This window comes from Hemicordylus capensis, chromosome 6, assembly GCF_027244095.1.
Source record: "Hemicordylus capensis ecotype Gifberg chromosome 6, rHemCap1.1.pri, whole genome shotgun sequence".
Classification (NCBI taxonomy): Eukaryota; Metazoa; Chordata; class Lepidosauria; order Squamata; family Cordylidae; genus Hemicordylus; species Hemicordylus capensis.
The window spans coordinates 161165557-161179714 of NC_069662.1; the positions used below are offsets into that span (position 1 = coordinate 161165557).

The following is a 14158-nucleotide window of genomic DNA, read 5'->3' on the forward strand; positions in this document are numbered from 1 at the left end:
GGTTGGTTACCTGTAACCAGCGGCACACCTAGGTAATTTTGGAGCCTGGACCTGAAGAGCTTCGGAGGGCCCCACCACCACCACGAGCCCCCTCCATAAAATTGTTTTGTGGCTTCCAGGCCAACAACCAGGACCATGTTGCAGACGACAAGCTGCCCTGGCCTGGGGCTGCTACACATGCAGCACTTTTTCTCACACTAAAGGTGAGCAGTTGGGAACGTTTTGTACATCACTGCTGCTGCTGCCGGCCTGCGCTTGTTGAGGGGCTGGAGCAAATTTGGGGCTGGGCAGGGCCAGAGCAAGGAGGTGGCAGCAACTTGGGGGCACCAGCAGTGCCAGCACTCCCTGGCTCCCTGGGGCTAGCTTATTATTGCTTCCTATCTGCCGCCTCCGCACCAGGGCCAGGCCACGCTCACCAGCGCCAACTGGCCCACAAGTTCCCTTTGCCTGTAACAGGTGATCTTTCTGGTGATCCATGCTCACTCACAACACCCACCTAGCCTACCCTGATGCTAGGATACCAACACAGTTGTAGTGACTTACCTGTCTTCATCCATGTACATTCCTCTTCACTCATTACAGTGGACGATGAAAATAACGGTTGAGCCACACGTGCAATTTGGCAGAGCTGAAGAGTACATCTAGGAGCTTGAAATTCTTTCACTGGGGATCACTGTGCAAGCGCAGAACATGCATCACCAGAAAGACCACCTGTTACAAGTAAGGAACCTGTTCTCCTCTGTGTGTTTTTAGATAACTTCTCAGTCATTGAGAGCTTGATTGATCTGCTGAGAAGAAGTGGCAAGCTTGATGAAGTGACACCGTTTTTTGAACTGGCCAAGAAGAAATCAACTCGAATACCTTTGGAGCCTGGTTATAACTACTGCAAGGGACTTTACTGCTGGTAAGTTGTAGAGAGCAATATGTATGGATGTCACAGACTTGGGTCCAAACTAGATATGATTTCAGAGATCTATGATAGGATTGAAAATGAATAGCAGACAAGGGAGGGTGGGATTCAGATCAAAACTGTGGCACTGCCAATGGAGGATTCGCACTTTCTCCTTTTCCATTTTACCAGTGAAAACACTCCCCTGCACCCCAGTGCTGCTGTTTTCCCCTGTAGGGGAAACCTCAACAGGTATTACATGGGTACTACTCATAAGCACAGGGCAAATACCATCTTTAAGGGCTTTTGATTTACATCATGAAAATAAGGGGGAGTTAACCCCACTCCCCCAGTACCATGGTCCCAATTGAATTCAAAGTCCCCCACAGCTGCTATTTAATTTAATTTCTTTTCTTTTTTTAAGTACAGGAGATCCTTATCATGGTTCTTCCTCATAGTCTCTGTGCCATTCACACGAATAAGTTCTCTTCTGTAGCTGCACAGAGTCTTGATCTTCCAAGGTTTTGCTCAGAGCTGTCTTCTGCATTGGTCTTATAGGCATGGTGTGTGTCATTTCCCCTCAGTTCTTCATCGACCACTGCAGCAGCTGCTTCATAAGGAAACTGCTCTCTGGTCAGCATTTGTTCCTTAGCTTTTCTTCAGATGCTTCTAGTTTGGTCCTTGAATCCTTCAATAGCTATAACTACATCCACAAGGAAACTCACTGTAGCGGTTTTGCATCTAACAAGAGTCTGTGGCTCCTGTCTGTCCTAGGGAAGTCCTTGGGAATTATATTCTAATTTTTAGAAATCTTTTCAACTTCACAAATTTAATTATTATTTTTCACACATTTAATATATTATAAAATTACTGCATGCAGAATTTCCTTTAACTTAAATAAAGTAATTATTATGTTCTTATACAATGCATAATCCACTTGTGGAATTCTCTGCCACAAGATGTGATGACAGCCAACGACCTGGATGGCTTTAAGAAGAGTTTGGATAACTTCATGGAGGAGAGGTCTATCAACGGCTACTAGTTGGAGGGCTGAGGGCCACCTCCAGCCTCAAAGGCAGGATGCCTCTGAGTACCAGTTGCAGGGGAATAACAGGAGGAGAGAGGGCATGCCCTCAACTCCTGCCTGTGGCTTCCACTGGCATCTGGTGGGCCACTGTGTGAAACAGGATGCTGGACTAGATGGGCCTTGGGCCTGCTCCAGCAGGGCTGTTCTTATGTAAAGTAAAACTCCTTTATTTTTCTACATTCCTGGTAGGAATTCTCGTGTGTCTTCTGGATTCCTTAGCCAAAGTTCAATACGTAGTTAAGGGTGCCTAAACAGCATAAGCACACAACTCTATACTGAATTATTGCCCCCATAAATATATTGATCTGGATCGTGATCCGTTGAGCCCATAAGTGAATGGGTTCTGCGCCTGCGCAGGCACCTCTCGGGCCGACTAGGTAGCTCCTCGCGACGCCCAACCGCCTTTCTGCACGTGCTCCTGCATTCCATCTATATAGTGCGGTTGGGCGTCTTCCGTTAGTTTCTGTTTGACCGCCACAGCGTTCAGACCTCGTGTGGGCTTCTCGGTAGACAGAAATAACAAACTTTACTTATACGGCTTGAAAATTGGTTTTGAATATTGGACAGGATAAACGGAATTGGATATTTGGCTTGTCGGACTAAGTTAGAAGACAGATTGGACTGATTTATCTGGCTTTACCTGGACTGCTAAACGGAATTGGAAACTTGTTTAACGGACTAATTTAGACGACAGATCGGACTGATTCTTTGGCTTTACTTGGATTGTTGTTGAATTTTGCAAATTGCTTCACGGACGGTGTTGACGAACTACAGTTCGGATTGCTTACAGACGAACTGCTTACGAAAAATGGAGAATAAAACAACGTTTAAGCGTTGTGGGAGGTGTCGGGCAAAGTTGCCATCCACCGACCATCATGATGCCTGCTTGTTGTGTCTCGGTGAGGAGCACAACACGGCAGCTTGTAAAATTTGCTGTGCATTCTCGAAACAAACGAGAACAAATCGGGCGTTGCGCCTTAGAGCCGCGCTTTATGAAGACGCACTCCGCCCGCCGACCCCGCGCCCTGTGGATCCGTCGACATCGACTATGGCATCGACATCGGCTGCGGTATCGGGTGCGGGGAGTCACGGAGCTGTCGCAGTACAGTCTAAAACCGTGTCTGATAAAGCTTTCAAGAGACCTTTGGAAGTCTCCTCGAAGGAGCACAAGCGGAAGGAAAAAAGGCATCGACGAGAGGAAAGCGTCGGGCATGAAGGTGAGAAGACTGGACGTAGGCTGAAAACCCCATCACCTTCCTCGGTGCAGGGATCGGAGGGCGAGTGGAATACAGAGCATCGAACTTCAAGCCCGGTCTCGACACCGAGAGCCTCGACGTCGACCTCGACATCGAGAAAGGAACGAAAAGACAAATCATCGGTACCATCACCCTCGGCGCCGAAGCCCTCGACATCGAGGAGTGAGCACACCGGGGTCATTTCGACATCGAGCTCGACATCGACATCGAAGGCGAAGAGCAACCGTGACTCTTCGGTGCCGAGAGAGACTGTACACCGCGTCTCCCTCTCCCCTGCACACACTCCTCAACAGTCTCCCTCGACTCCACGGAACCAGGGAAGCCACCGCTCTGATAGAAGTGCGACTTCGGCACTCAGGAGCCTGATGGCATCGGATCCAAACACCCCTGCAGAATCCACATTCCAAGGGTTTGTGAGTGCAGGGTTGGATGAGGAGGAGGAGGAAGGGGAAGAGGAAGTGGAGTTGGAGCCGGCGCTCCCCCATCCAAGGACTCCATCGCTTTCCCCAAGAGTGGCAGCAGAACCTTTGATCCAGTCACCCTTGGCTGTGGTACCACCGTTGCCTGGGTATTTGGATGACAGCATACGCCATCCAACAACTCAACCCTCGCATACGTGTGGGTTCAGACACACACTCCCGCATGATTACGCGGAATATTTAAGGTGGAAGGCGCAACAACCCGACCCACAACCTCGGGTAGAGAGTCATCCACCTGCAGCCACTGCCCACAGGGAGAAACCAAGTGGGAAGCGGAAGAGAAAGAGCACTCCGCCACCACAGAGCCCATCGTCCAGAGAATCTTCTCCTGGGTCAGTGCATCAGGACTATGGTACTGAGGATACGGATTCTGATCGAGGCAGTGGACAGACAGAGCTTCCACCTGAAGTGCCACCTCGCCTTTCGAAATCCCCAACTGAAGAACTCAAAGCGTACCATGTAATGATTAGAGAGATGGCAGAGGCTTTGGGGTTAAATCTGCAGCTGCCAGATACTGAGTCTACCGACCCTGTTTACAACATGATTTTCCAGTCAAAGGCTTCGCATCCAGTATCTTTACCTATGATACCGACTATATCAAAGGCAGCAAAATCAGCGTGGGAGACAGTGCATTCAGTGAATCCAACTTCGAAGCGCATTGAAAATTTGTATCGGATATGTGATGGAGAGGACACTTACCTGCTGGAACACCCGGATCCTAACTCCATTGTGGTGGATTGTGCATCTTCATCCAAGGGCGGCCGTCGACACACGACTCCTGGGGATAAAGAGGGCAGGAAAATTGATGTGTTAGGCCGCAGGCTGTATGCTACTTCAAGTCTAGCTATCAGAATTGCAAATTACGCAGCGTGTATGGCGAGGTACACTCACCTCCTATGGGACAATTTACTCCATGATTCGACCTCCATGTCCGCGGAGGAGCTGCAAACTAGACTCCATGAGGTATACGAAAGGACGACCGCAGTAACAAAACAGCAGCTTAGTACTTTCAAACACTTAGCTGAAACTGAATCCAGAGCCATGGTGACAGCAGTCACCATGCGTCGCTATGCCTGGCTACGGGCAACATCTCTCCAGCCAGACATGAAAGACAGGGTTGAGAATCTGGCTTTTGATGGAAAGGGTCTTTTCCATGAGAGTACAGACGCTACCATGGAAACACTAAAAAAATCTAAATTTACAGCAAAAACTTTCATGGTATCCACTTCAACAACTGGCTCCAGAGCATACAATCCCAATAGACAAAGGCCATATCGTTACCCAGATAGGGGAGGCTTCAGGAGACAGAACAAGCCCTACCAGAGATCTAGAGGCTTCCGGAACAACAACAACAACGGCAGCAATAGAAACAAAAGCCAAAATAATCGTCATAACAACAAGGAGGCTGCAAAGCAGTCGTTTTGATTGCAATGTCAGCCCACTACACTTAGACACAATTGCCAGGACCACTACCATCGGCCCTGTAGTTGTCAGCTCAGACATCAGACTGGCAAGCCATGCTATGGCATGGCACAACATAACATCAGATCAGTGGGTTCTGAGGATTGTGGAGACGGGTTATGCAATAGAGTTCACAGCTCTACCCCCGTTCTCAGGGCTCCGTTTCACGAGATCAACACCAGTGTTGGAAGAAGAGATAAAGGTGTTATTGGAAAAAAGGGCAATTGTGACAGTGCAGTGGGCGAAGAGGTTGTCCGGATTCTACTCCCGCTATTTTCAGATACCCAAGCGGGATGGGGGGATACGGGCAATCATGGATTTGAGAGACCTCAACGATTTTGTCTGGGCCCGGAAGTTCAGAATGACGACGTTGCAGGAGATTCTACCCTTTCTGGAGCAGGAAGAGTGGGCGGCAACGTTAGACCTGAAAGACGCTTACTTCCATGTGGGCATCCAGGAAAATCACCGAAAGTATCTACGCTTTACGGTGGGGACTACGATTTACCAATATACTGTCCTCCCTTTCGGACTATCAACAGCTCCAAGAGTCTTTACCAAGGTGGTGGCAGTGATAGTTGCATTCCTTCGCACTCAGGGCCTAGTGGTCTACCCGTATTTGGACGACTGGCTCCTGGTGAGCAAGGACAGAAAACTGTTGGAGACTCAAATTCAAACGATGCTACATCTTCTCCAGGAATTGGGGGTAAATGTGAACTGGAAAAAGTCCAACTTGACCCCAAGAAAGAAACTCAGTTTCATAGGTGCCATCCTCGATTTAGAGCAACGAAGGGCATTCTTGCCGATGGAGAGATGCATTCAGATCATCGCGTTGGCAACTCGATTCCACAACCAACCGGACCAGAGAGCAAGGGTGATCCAGAGGCTTTTAGGCATGATGGCTTCGTGCAACACAACGGTTCGTTACACGAGACTACGGATGAGACCCCTTCAACGGTGGTTCTTGAACCACTTCCGTCTCAATGTGGACAGCCAGAACATGCTGTTGCACCTTCCCAGGGGTGTACAGGCTTCCTTGCAGTGGTGGATGAAGGGAGTAAATCTCTTACAAGGAGTACCGTTCAGACCTCTGCTTCCGAAAGTGTGGATCACAACGGACGCATCCCTACAAGGGTGGGGTGCGCATTGCGCCCGAGATTGCATTCAGGGTCAATGGACACCTCATCAGGCAGAATACCATATCAATTATCTGGAGCTAATGGCTGCATTTTTGGCGTTAAGAGCTTTCGAACCACAACTAAGGGGATCTGTGGTACAGATCCAGATGGACAATACTACAGCTATAGCTTATCTAAACAGACAGGGAGGGACAGTTTCTCCAAGACTCTGCACCTTGTCGATGAAGTTGTGGGACTGGTGCATCGCCCATGCCATATATCCAGTGGCGATTCACATCAGAGGGGTGGACAACCACCTGGCGGATGCTCTCAGTCGGAGCACTCTGAACAACCAGAGACACGAGTGGGAGGTCAAGGGAGATTGTATCAGACAGATTTTCGATCGTTGGGGCACCCCTGCGGTGGATGTATTTGCCACGGAGGGGAACAAAAAGTGCAAGAGATACTGTTCTCGTGCGGGAATAGGTGTGGGGTCTCTGGGAGATGCATTTCAGTACGAGTGGAGCAAAGGGCTCCTTTACCTGTTCCCGCCGTTGCCTCTCCTAAATCGGGTGTTGGCACAGATCCTAAGGGACAAGGCAGACTGCATACTGGTGGCCCCGTGGTGGCCACGTCAGCCGTGGTTTGCCCTGCTGCTTCGCCTGTGCAGAGGGCAGCATTACCGTCTACCACCAATGTCAGATCTCCTGCAGATGGCAGGGGGCAGGGTACTGCACCCAGAGATAGAGACCCTAAAACTAACAGTGTGGAGAATAAACTTTTAAACAAAATTCTGTTAAATAGCAGACGCAGGTCTACTAGGCGTAGCTACTTCTGTAAGTGGAAACGATTTAAAGCATATGCTAAGGCGAGTGGATTCAAAGCACGGACGGCGTCTGTGCGCCAGGTGCTGCTTTATTTAACTAGCCTGAAAGTGAAGGGCCTAGCAAATGTATCATTGAAACTGCATCTGGCTGCTCTATCCTCGAGACTTCCGGGGTGGGATGGAAAGACAGTATTTACTCACCCCGAGTGTAAAAGGTTCATGAAAGGGCTGAATAATCTCTATCCTCCACTTAAGAGACCTTTGGAGCAATGGAGTCTGTCTTTGGTGCTTTCTGCATTAACGGAGAAACCCTTTGAACCATTACATGAGGCTAGTTTGCGGTTATTAACGCTAAAAACTGCATTTTTGATCGCAATAACTACAGCGAAAAGAGTGGGGGAATTGTCAGCGCTAAGGGCGGACAAACCTTACACACAATTCTACCCACATAAGGTGGTGATGAGGCTGGACCCTAACTTTCGTCCAAAGGTGATAACAGGGTTCCATCTGAATCAAGAAATAGTCTTGCCAACCTTTTTTAAAGATCCTCAGTCTCCTTTGGAGAAGGCACTGCATGCTCTGGACGTGCGTCGTACACTGCTATATTATTTGAAGGGGACTAAGGAGCACAGAAAGTCAAATAAACTGTTTGTGGCCTATAAAGGCAGGAACAAGGGGAGGCCGGTGTCTCGGCAACGTATTGCCCATTGGCTAGTGGAGCTAATCTTGTTGGCTTATAGACTGCAGAATGTAACGCCGCCAAAAACTATAAGGGCTCATTCTACTAGAGCCTACTCAACCTCGGCAGCTCATCTGTCAGGGATTAAGATGGATGACATCTGTATTGCTGCAACATGGTCATCGCAACAGCCGTTTATAAAACATTATGCAGTGGACCTGCGCATGGCGCGACAGGCGGAATATGGGCGAAGTGTGTTAAAAAGGGTGTTGCCTTAGAGGGCATTCTTCTGCACCCACCACCACGGAGGGTCAGCTAACTAATCACCCATTCACTTATGGGCTCAACGGATCACGATCCAGATAAACAGGTTGCTTACCTGTAACAGGTGATCTGGTAGTGATCCGTTGAGTCCATAAGACCCGCCCAGAAGCCATCCCCACTGCAGAAGTAGATTCATCAATTGGCAGATTGCGCATACAAGGCGGTCTGCACAGAAAACTAACGGAAGACGCCCAACCGCACTATATAGATGGAATGCAGGAGCACGTGCAGAAAGGCGGTTGGGCGTCGCGAGGAGCTACCTAGTCGGCCCGTGAGGTGCCTGCGCAGGCGCAGAACCCATTCACTTATGGACTCAACGGATCACTACCAGATCACCTGTTACAGGTAAGCAACCTGTTTTTAGCAAGACGGATGGGTACTTTCAAAACAGCTAAATCTCAACTGTTTCCTCCCCACAAACAGGCACATGGGGCAGCCCAATCAGGCTCTGAAGTTCTTCAATAAGGCTCGTAAGGATAGTGACTGGGGCCAGAAAGCCCTTAGCTATATGATTCAGATATGCCTCAATCCTGACAAGGAGATAATCGGTGGAGAGGCTTTTGATAACCAAACTGGGGATGCAAGGTAAACCGAAAGTCCTACAATGGAATAGAAAAATCATATTCTTAAATAAGATTAACAACTTGAAGGCTTTCTTCACATTCTTCTTCCCCTCTAGATATACTTAGATAGTGCTGTGCCTTTTCCGCCTTCAGACTACATATGCAATCACAACTGAAGGAGAGAGAGAAAGCCCACTTTGTCTACAGTACAATCTTGTTCACCCAGATGTTTCTCTTATTGTTCTTTCATGTTAAGACTGTTAAAATGTTTAGATTCCATGTTAAGATTGTTTTCTGCATGTGTGTTGGATTGGTTTTAATGACTGATTGTATTTATTTTGTCAACGTATATCCTGCTCATCCAATCATGGTTCTTGTCATCATTGAGTGATATGGACGAATGTATACATGCAAATGTAAACATTATCTTCTTAATGTTATTTTGTATTGATATTTTATTTTTGTCATGATTTATGGCCAAATAAAATGTGCTGCTACTGGTAGTTACAGTACTAGTGAAACTGAGCACCATAAGTGTTATTTGGTCATGTATTATTTGCATATAAAGAAGTTATGGACTTTGAATCGGTAGTGGAGTCTAACAGATGGTGGGTGACATGGTGCACAGTCTTTAATTGATAAGGACCCTCTGGGGCTGCTACACAACTTTAAAAGGTAGCTCCAACAGAGTAGCAACAGGGCCGCAACAGAATGACTTTAAACCACTTTTGGACAGCAGCGCAGCTCTCCTTCCAACTGAGGGAGCACTGTGCTGCTCATAATTCCACAACAACCCCATCACAAAACTGCCAAGACTATCTTTTAAGTTGTGCAGGAGCCCCAGTGGGTCCTGGCCCTTGAGGGAAAACTGCACATTATGTTGACTGGTAAAAACAACCCTCAAGATTTTCTTTGGGATCCTCACTGCATTTGCACTACAGCACATGGTTTCTGCACCTGTGCAGTAGCCTCACTAGGAAGCTTCCAAGCTACTTGTGGCACTCCAGCTCTGGCTCCCCCCTGCAAACACAGCACAGTTAGAAAGAGGCAGCTGAAGCGGGAAGCAGCGAATGCCCAATTTTTCTCCGACTGCCAGGCTTGCTTCACTGCCTTGCTTTTCTGGAAAATTAACAGCGAGAAACTACATAAGAAATAGTGGCCTACTTTATTCAGCTACTTGTAGAGCTCTCTGTATTGCCAGAGCCAAAACCTTTATCCTGTGGAGTCTAAAAAAGAGCACCTAATGGTGCATCAGGGAAGTAACTTGCCTAGGGAGCAAGAGGTTGCTGTTCAAATCCCCGCTGGTATGTTTCTCAGACTATGGGAAATGCCTCTACCGGGCAGCAGCGATATAGGGAGATGTTGAAAGGCATCGTCTCATACTGCACAGGAGATGACAATGGTAAACCCCTCCTGTATTCTACCAAAGAAAGCCACATGGCTCTGTGATCACCAGGAGTCAACATCGACTCGACGCCGGCATAATAACCGGACCATATTTTCTTAGTATAGATCGTAGGTTATTCTAGAAAGCACTGGGAGCTCAAAATTCAACCTACATACTCTGTTTGACTTAATTATTCAGTAGCTGCTGCCAATGAAAAATATTTACAGTTGCAGTAATGGATTGCTACAGTCACCTTATTTGTAGAGGATTCTCAACAGGCTGCTGAGGAGAGGGAGGAGGAGATGCAATTTGGCAACAGGATAGCATGTATGAAACTGCCTTCTTTCCCTCATTCTTATCTCTGTGTAACCTGTTCAAATAGCTGCCTGTAAAATCAGCAGCTTGCTTGCAAGCTTCTGCTGGGTTCACAGCAATTTCCTGAATTAGGGTTAATGCCTGTGCAAATTATGCCGTGTTTAATTGGTCTGGAGCAATCTAAATCAGATAGTAATCCTGATATTATAGAATACAGGAGAGATCAGTGATACTGTTTTAGTATCACCCAGTACTTGATAGTATAGGAAACATCAAACTTTTTCTTTTTCAACAGTATTCTAAAGGAAAAGAGAGAATCTGAACAGCATGGGATACGTACAGCTGAGAAGCTTCTTAAGGAATTTTACCCTCACTCACAAGAAAGTCAAAATCAAGTGGAGATGTTGCAGAGCTACTGTTTAATGGCCACAAAAGAGAGGTATAATGTGGAGAAGGCCCTTCATGCATTTACAGAAATGGCCCAGAATGAGGTAGGAAAATCAGCAGTGTAAGCAAGTTGGCCGAGTCAGGCTCTGCATAGCAACAAAAACTTTAGTGGCAGGGGCAGTAGCTCTGTGGAAGAGCATGTACTTTGCAAGCTGGGTGGTCATAGGATCAATTCCAGCCATCTCAAGGGAAACTTAGGGAAGATCTCTGTCCAAGTCTCTGGAGAATGGCTATGAGAGAGTGTAGAAACTACTGAGCTAGATGGACCCGTATCTATCTCAGCAGAAAGCAGTTTCTTACATTCACTAGATGTGAATAAGCCTTAAAAGTTGCCTTGCTTGGCCTCATGGCAGAGGATATTGCCTGCTGCTCCTGCTGTTCAAAAGTACTTTTCTTGACTATACTGCTGTCTGTTCCTTTAAATTAGGGACTTGGGCAGAGATGGGCAGGAATGGTGCTCAATGGGTGTGGTTAAAGTAGAAAATAAGTCCCCCACCATGTTATGTACAAGCCATATAATGAAGACCATATAACAAATTAGTTTAGTATCATTTTATCATCAAAGATACCCTCAGCCTGAGATAGAACAAAAGTTCAACCAAATATGACAATTGGAAATTGTCAATGCGATGGAGAAATAGTGAAGTCCATTGTATGGAAAGTAATGTAAAGGTCGTTCACATAATCATTGTTGGGCTTGGGAGGGAGGGGAAGGGGAAGGTGGGGTTTAACCCACCTTCCCCACAGATGATCCAGGACAACCTAAGCAGTACCACGCACATGATCACCACCAATGAAATGCTCCCCAGCCCCTGGGAATACTACAATGCACTGAGTGCAGAGCATTGGGGGATTCCCTCATAGGTAGGCGCTCTAGGCTCCTGTCTCTGTGTCCCCTTGGGCTACATGCAGACTGAGGAGACACATGATCCTGGCAGTCAGGTTAAGGGCGCATTTGCACCCTTAACCTTGGTTAAGAGCAGGGCTTAACGGTAGGGTTAGGCTGGGCGGGAGCGCCAGGATCCGCGTGGATCCCAGCGCTCCACGTGGGCAGCCTAACCCAGGCTGGACTGCCCTGGCCTGGGTTAGGCTGCTCATGACAACAGCCTTATTGTCTATTTCAGACAAGTCCACAAATACACAACAGTGTAGCTGTATTTTCCATTTCGCTCTTAGTCTTTAGAAAGTGGAGAATAATCTTAGAAAAATTCCATCAACTTGACAGCACTACTTTTTGCCTTATTGGGATGTCACAGTAAGTTGGTCCTCTTAGTAAATTTTCTAGAAGAAACAGAGGTGGCTATACACATCATTGCATTCTGGAGCATTTGGACTAATTCTGTCATGTTTATGGAACTTTTCTAAGATTATTCTCCACTTGACAAAGACCAGGATCTAAACAGAGGTCACCATGTCACCGTTTTGTTTTGTGGACTTGTTTGAAATAGACTATGGGGGTATGTGCACGATCTACTGGGCAGGTAGGGGGCGGGCTTCACAAACCTTGCCTTCCCCGCACATGATCATTGTTTGCTTGGTGGGAGTGTGGAGCATGCTCCCACACAATCCCGGCTACTCCGTGCAGTGTGGAGCAGGGAGGATCACTCTGAGGCTGGGACTCGTCCCAGTCTCTGGGTAGTCCACAGTGCACTGTGCACCAAGTGCAGTGCACTGGAGAATTCCCACAGGGGACGGGTGCTCTAGGTGCCTATCTCTATGTCCATGTGAGCTGCAAGTAGCTTGTGCTGACACATGATCCCGGCAGCTGGGTTAAGGCAGCCGGGTTAGGGGTGCATTTGTGTCCTTAACCTCGGCTAAGAGCCAGGCTTTGGAGCAGGGTTTGGTGCCACGGGGCTGCCGGGATCCACATGGATCCCAGGGGTTCTTGCAGGCAGCCATACAGTATATGGCTTGGCTGCTCATGAGAACAGCCTCTATATTTCCATACAATGGACTTCACTATTTCTCCATTGCAATACATTTAGTTTTATCAATGTGATCTCCGATTACCATCTTTGGTTGAACTTTTGTTCTATCTCAGGTTGAGGGTATCTTTGATAGTATAAAACTATACTAAACTAATTTGTTATATACTCGCCATTATATGGCTTGTATATAACATGGTCTTCAGGTAGGGAGACATGGGATCTTATTGGTTCTGAGTTGCTTGATATAAAAGATATAATTTTTCTGTGCTTCAAGTAGGACAGGAGAGACTGCAGTACCTACAAAAGATGTCTTCAACTTGTACATTCTACATGTTATGTATAGATCTGGATAGTGGTTCCATCATCCATAAATAGTGGGTTCTGCACCTGCGCAGATCAGCTTCAGGTAGAATTCGTTAGCTCCTCGCGACGCCAGCAACCGCCTGTTGCACATGACTGTAGTAGCCTCTAGTGGCGGTTGGGCGTCTCTGCAATCAGTTTCTTTCTGACCGCCATTGCGTTCAGTTCTTGGAGATAGTTGCTCCTCGAAGAAAGTTTGTTTATCGTTTATCTGGACTGCTGAACTTGGAGAATGGACTTTGACTACTCTTTCATATACTCCTTTGGACTTGGCTTTATTTCAGATAATTTGGCTTGAAATTTGCATACGGACTCGGCTTCCCTCACGGACACTCCTTTGGATTTGTCGCACTCTCTGATTTCCCCCTCTGACGACGGAACGGACTCGGCTTCCCTCACGGACATCCCTTTGGATTTGTTGCAGTCTCGAAATTTTCCCTTTGACAATGGAACGGACGACTATTCTTTGAAAATGACCGAGAGATCTGGTAAGACAGATGGCTCCGGGAAGTCTGGGAAGGACAAGACAACCTTTAAGCGGTGCACTAACTGCCGCGGGAAGATTCCCTCGACGGACGGCCATGCCCTCTGCTTGTTCTGCTTAGGAGAGCGGCATGACATGAACGCCTGCTCAGTCTGCATTACTTTTAGCAAGCAGACTTTGAAGAATTGTGCAGCACGCCTTAGGGTGTATTTGCTTGAGGAGTCTCTAATGCCTAAAAGAGATACAGAGAATACTGTGCCGGGTCCTGCTCCGGAAGGGCAGTCTAAATCCCCGAAGGAGGCTTGTTCCTCGAAATCGACCGAGAGGGCCTCGACATCGAGGGCTACGGCATCGAAGGCTATGACATCGAAGGCTGCAGCATCGACCGCTTCGACCTCGTCCGCGTCAGCCCCCTTTTTAGCGACCAGAGGAACACCACAAGAGAAAGCACAAGGAGAAGCTTTCAAAACAGGAGCCGCCTCCAAAGAAACAGAAGCAGCTAGTGCCGGTTCCGGAGCACACTCCCTTGCCTTCAGGTCTGCAGAACTATGTCATCCC

At 47.6% G+C, this 14158-nt stretch overlaps 1 protein-coding gene across 3 annotated transcripts in view; it reads left to right on the forward strand.

The window, feature by feature from the left end:
- Window positions 1–14158, forward strand: part of TTC21A (tetratricopeptide repeat domain 21A) — a 102818-nt gene that overhangs the window by 72087 nt on the left and 16573 nt on the right. For all 3 annotated transcript variants that reach the window (XM_053266319.1, XM_053266320.1, XM_053266322.1), the window contains 3 exons: window positions 754–904; window positions 8540–8701; window positions 10677–10872. In XM_053266319.1, coding sequence (XP_053122294.1) covers window positions 754–904; window positions 8540–8701; window positions 10677–10872 — 509 coding nt within the window. The remainder of the gene's footprint in view (window positions 1–753; window positions 905–8539; window positions 8702–10676; window positions 10873–14158) is intronic.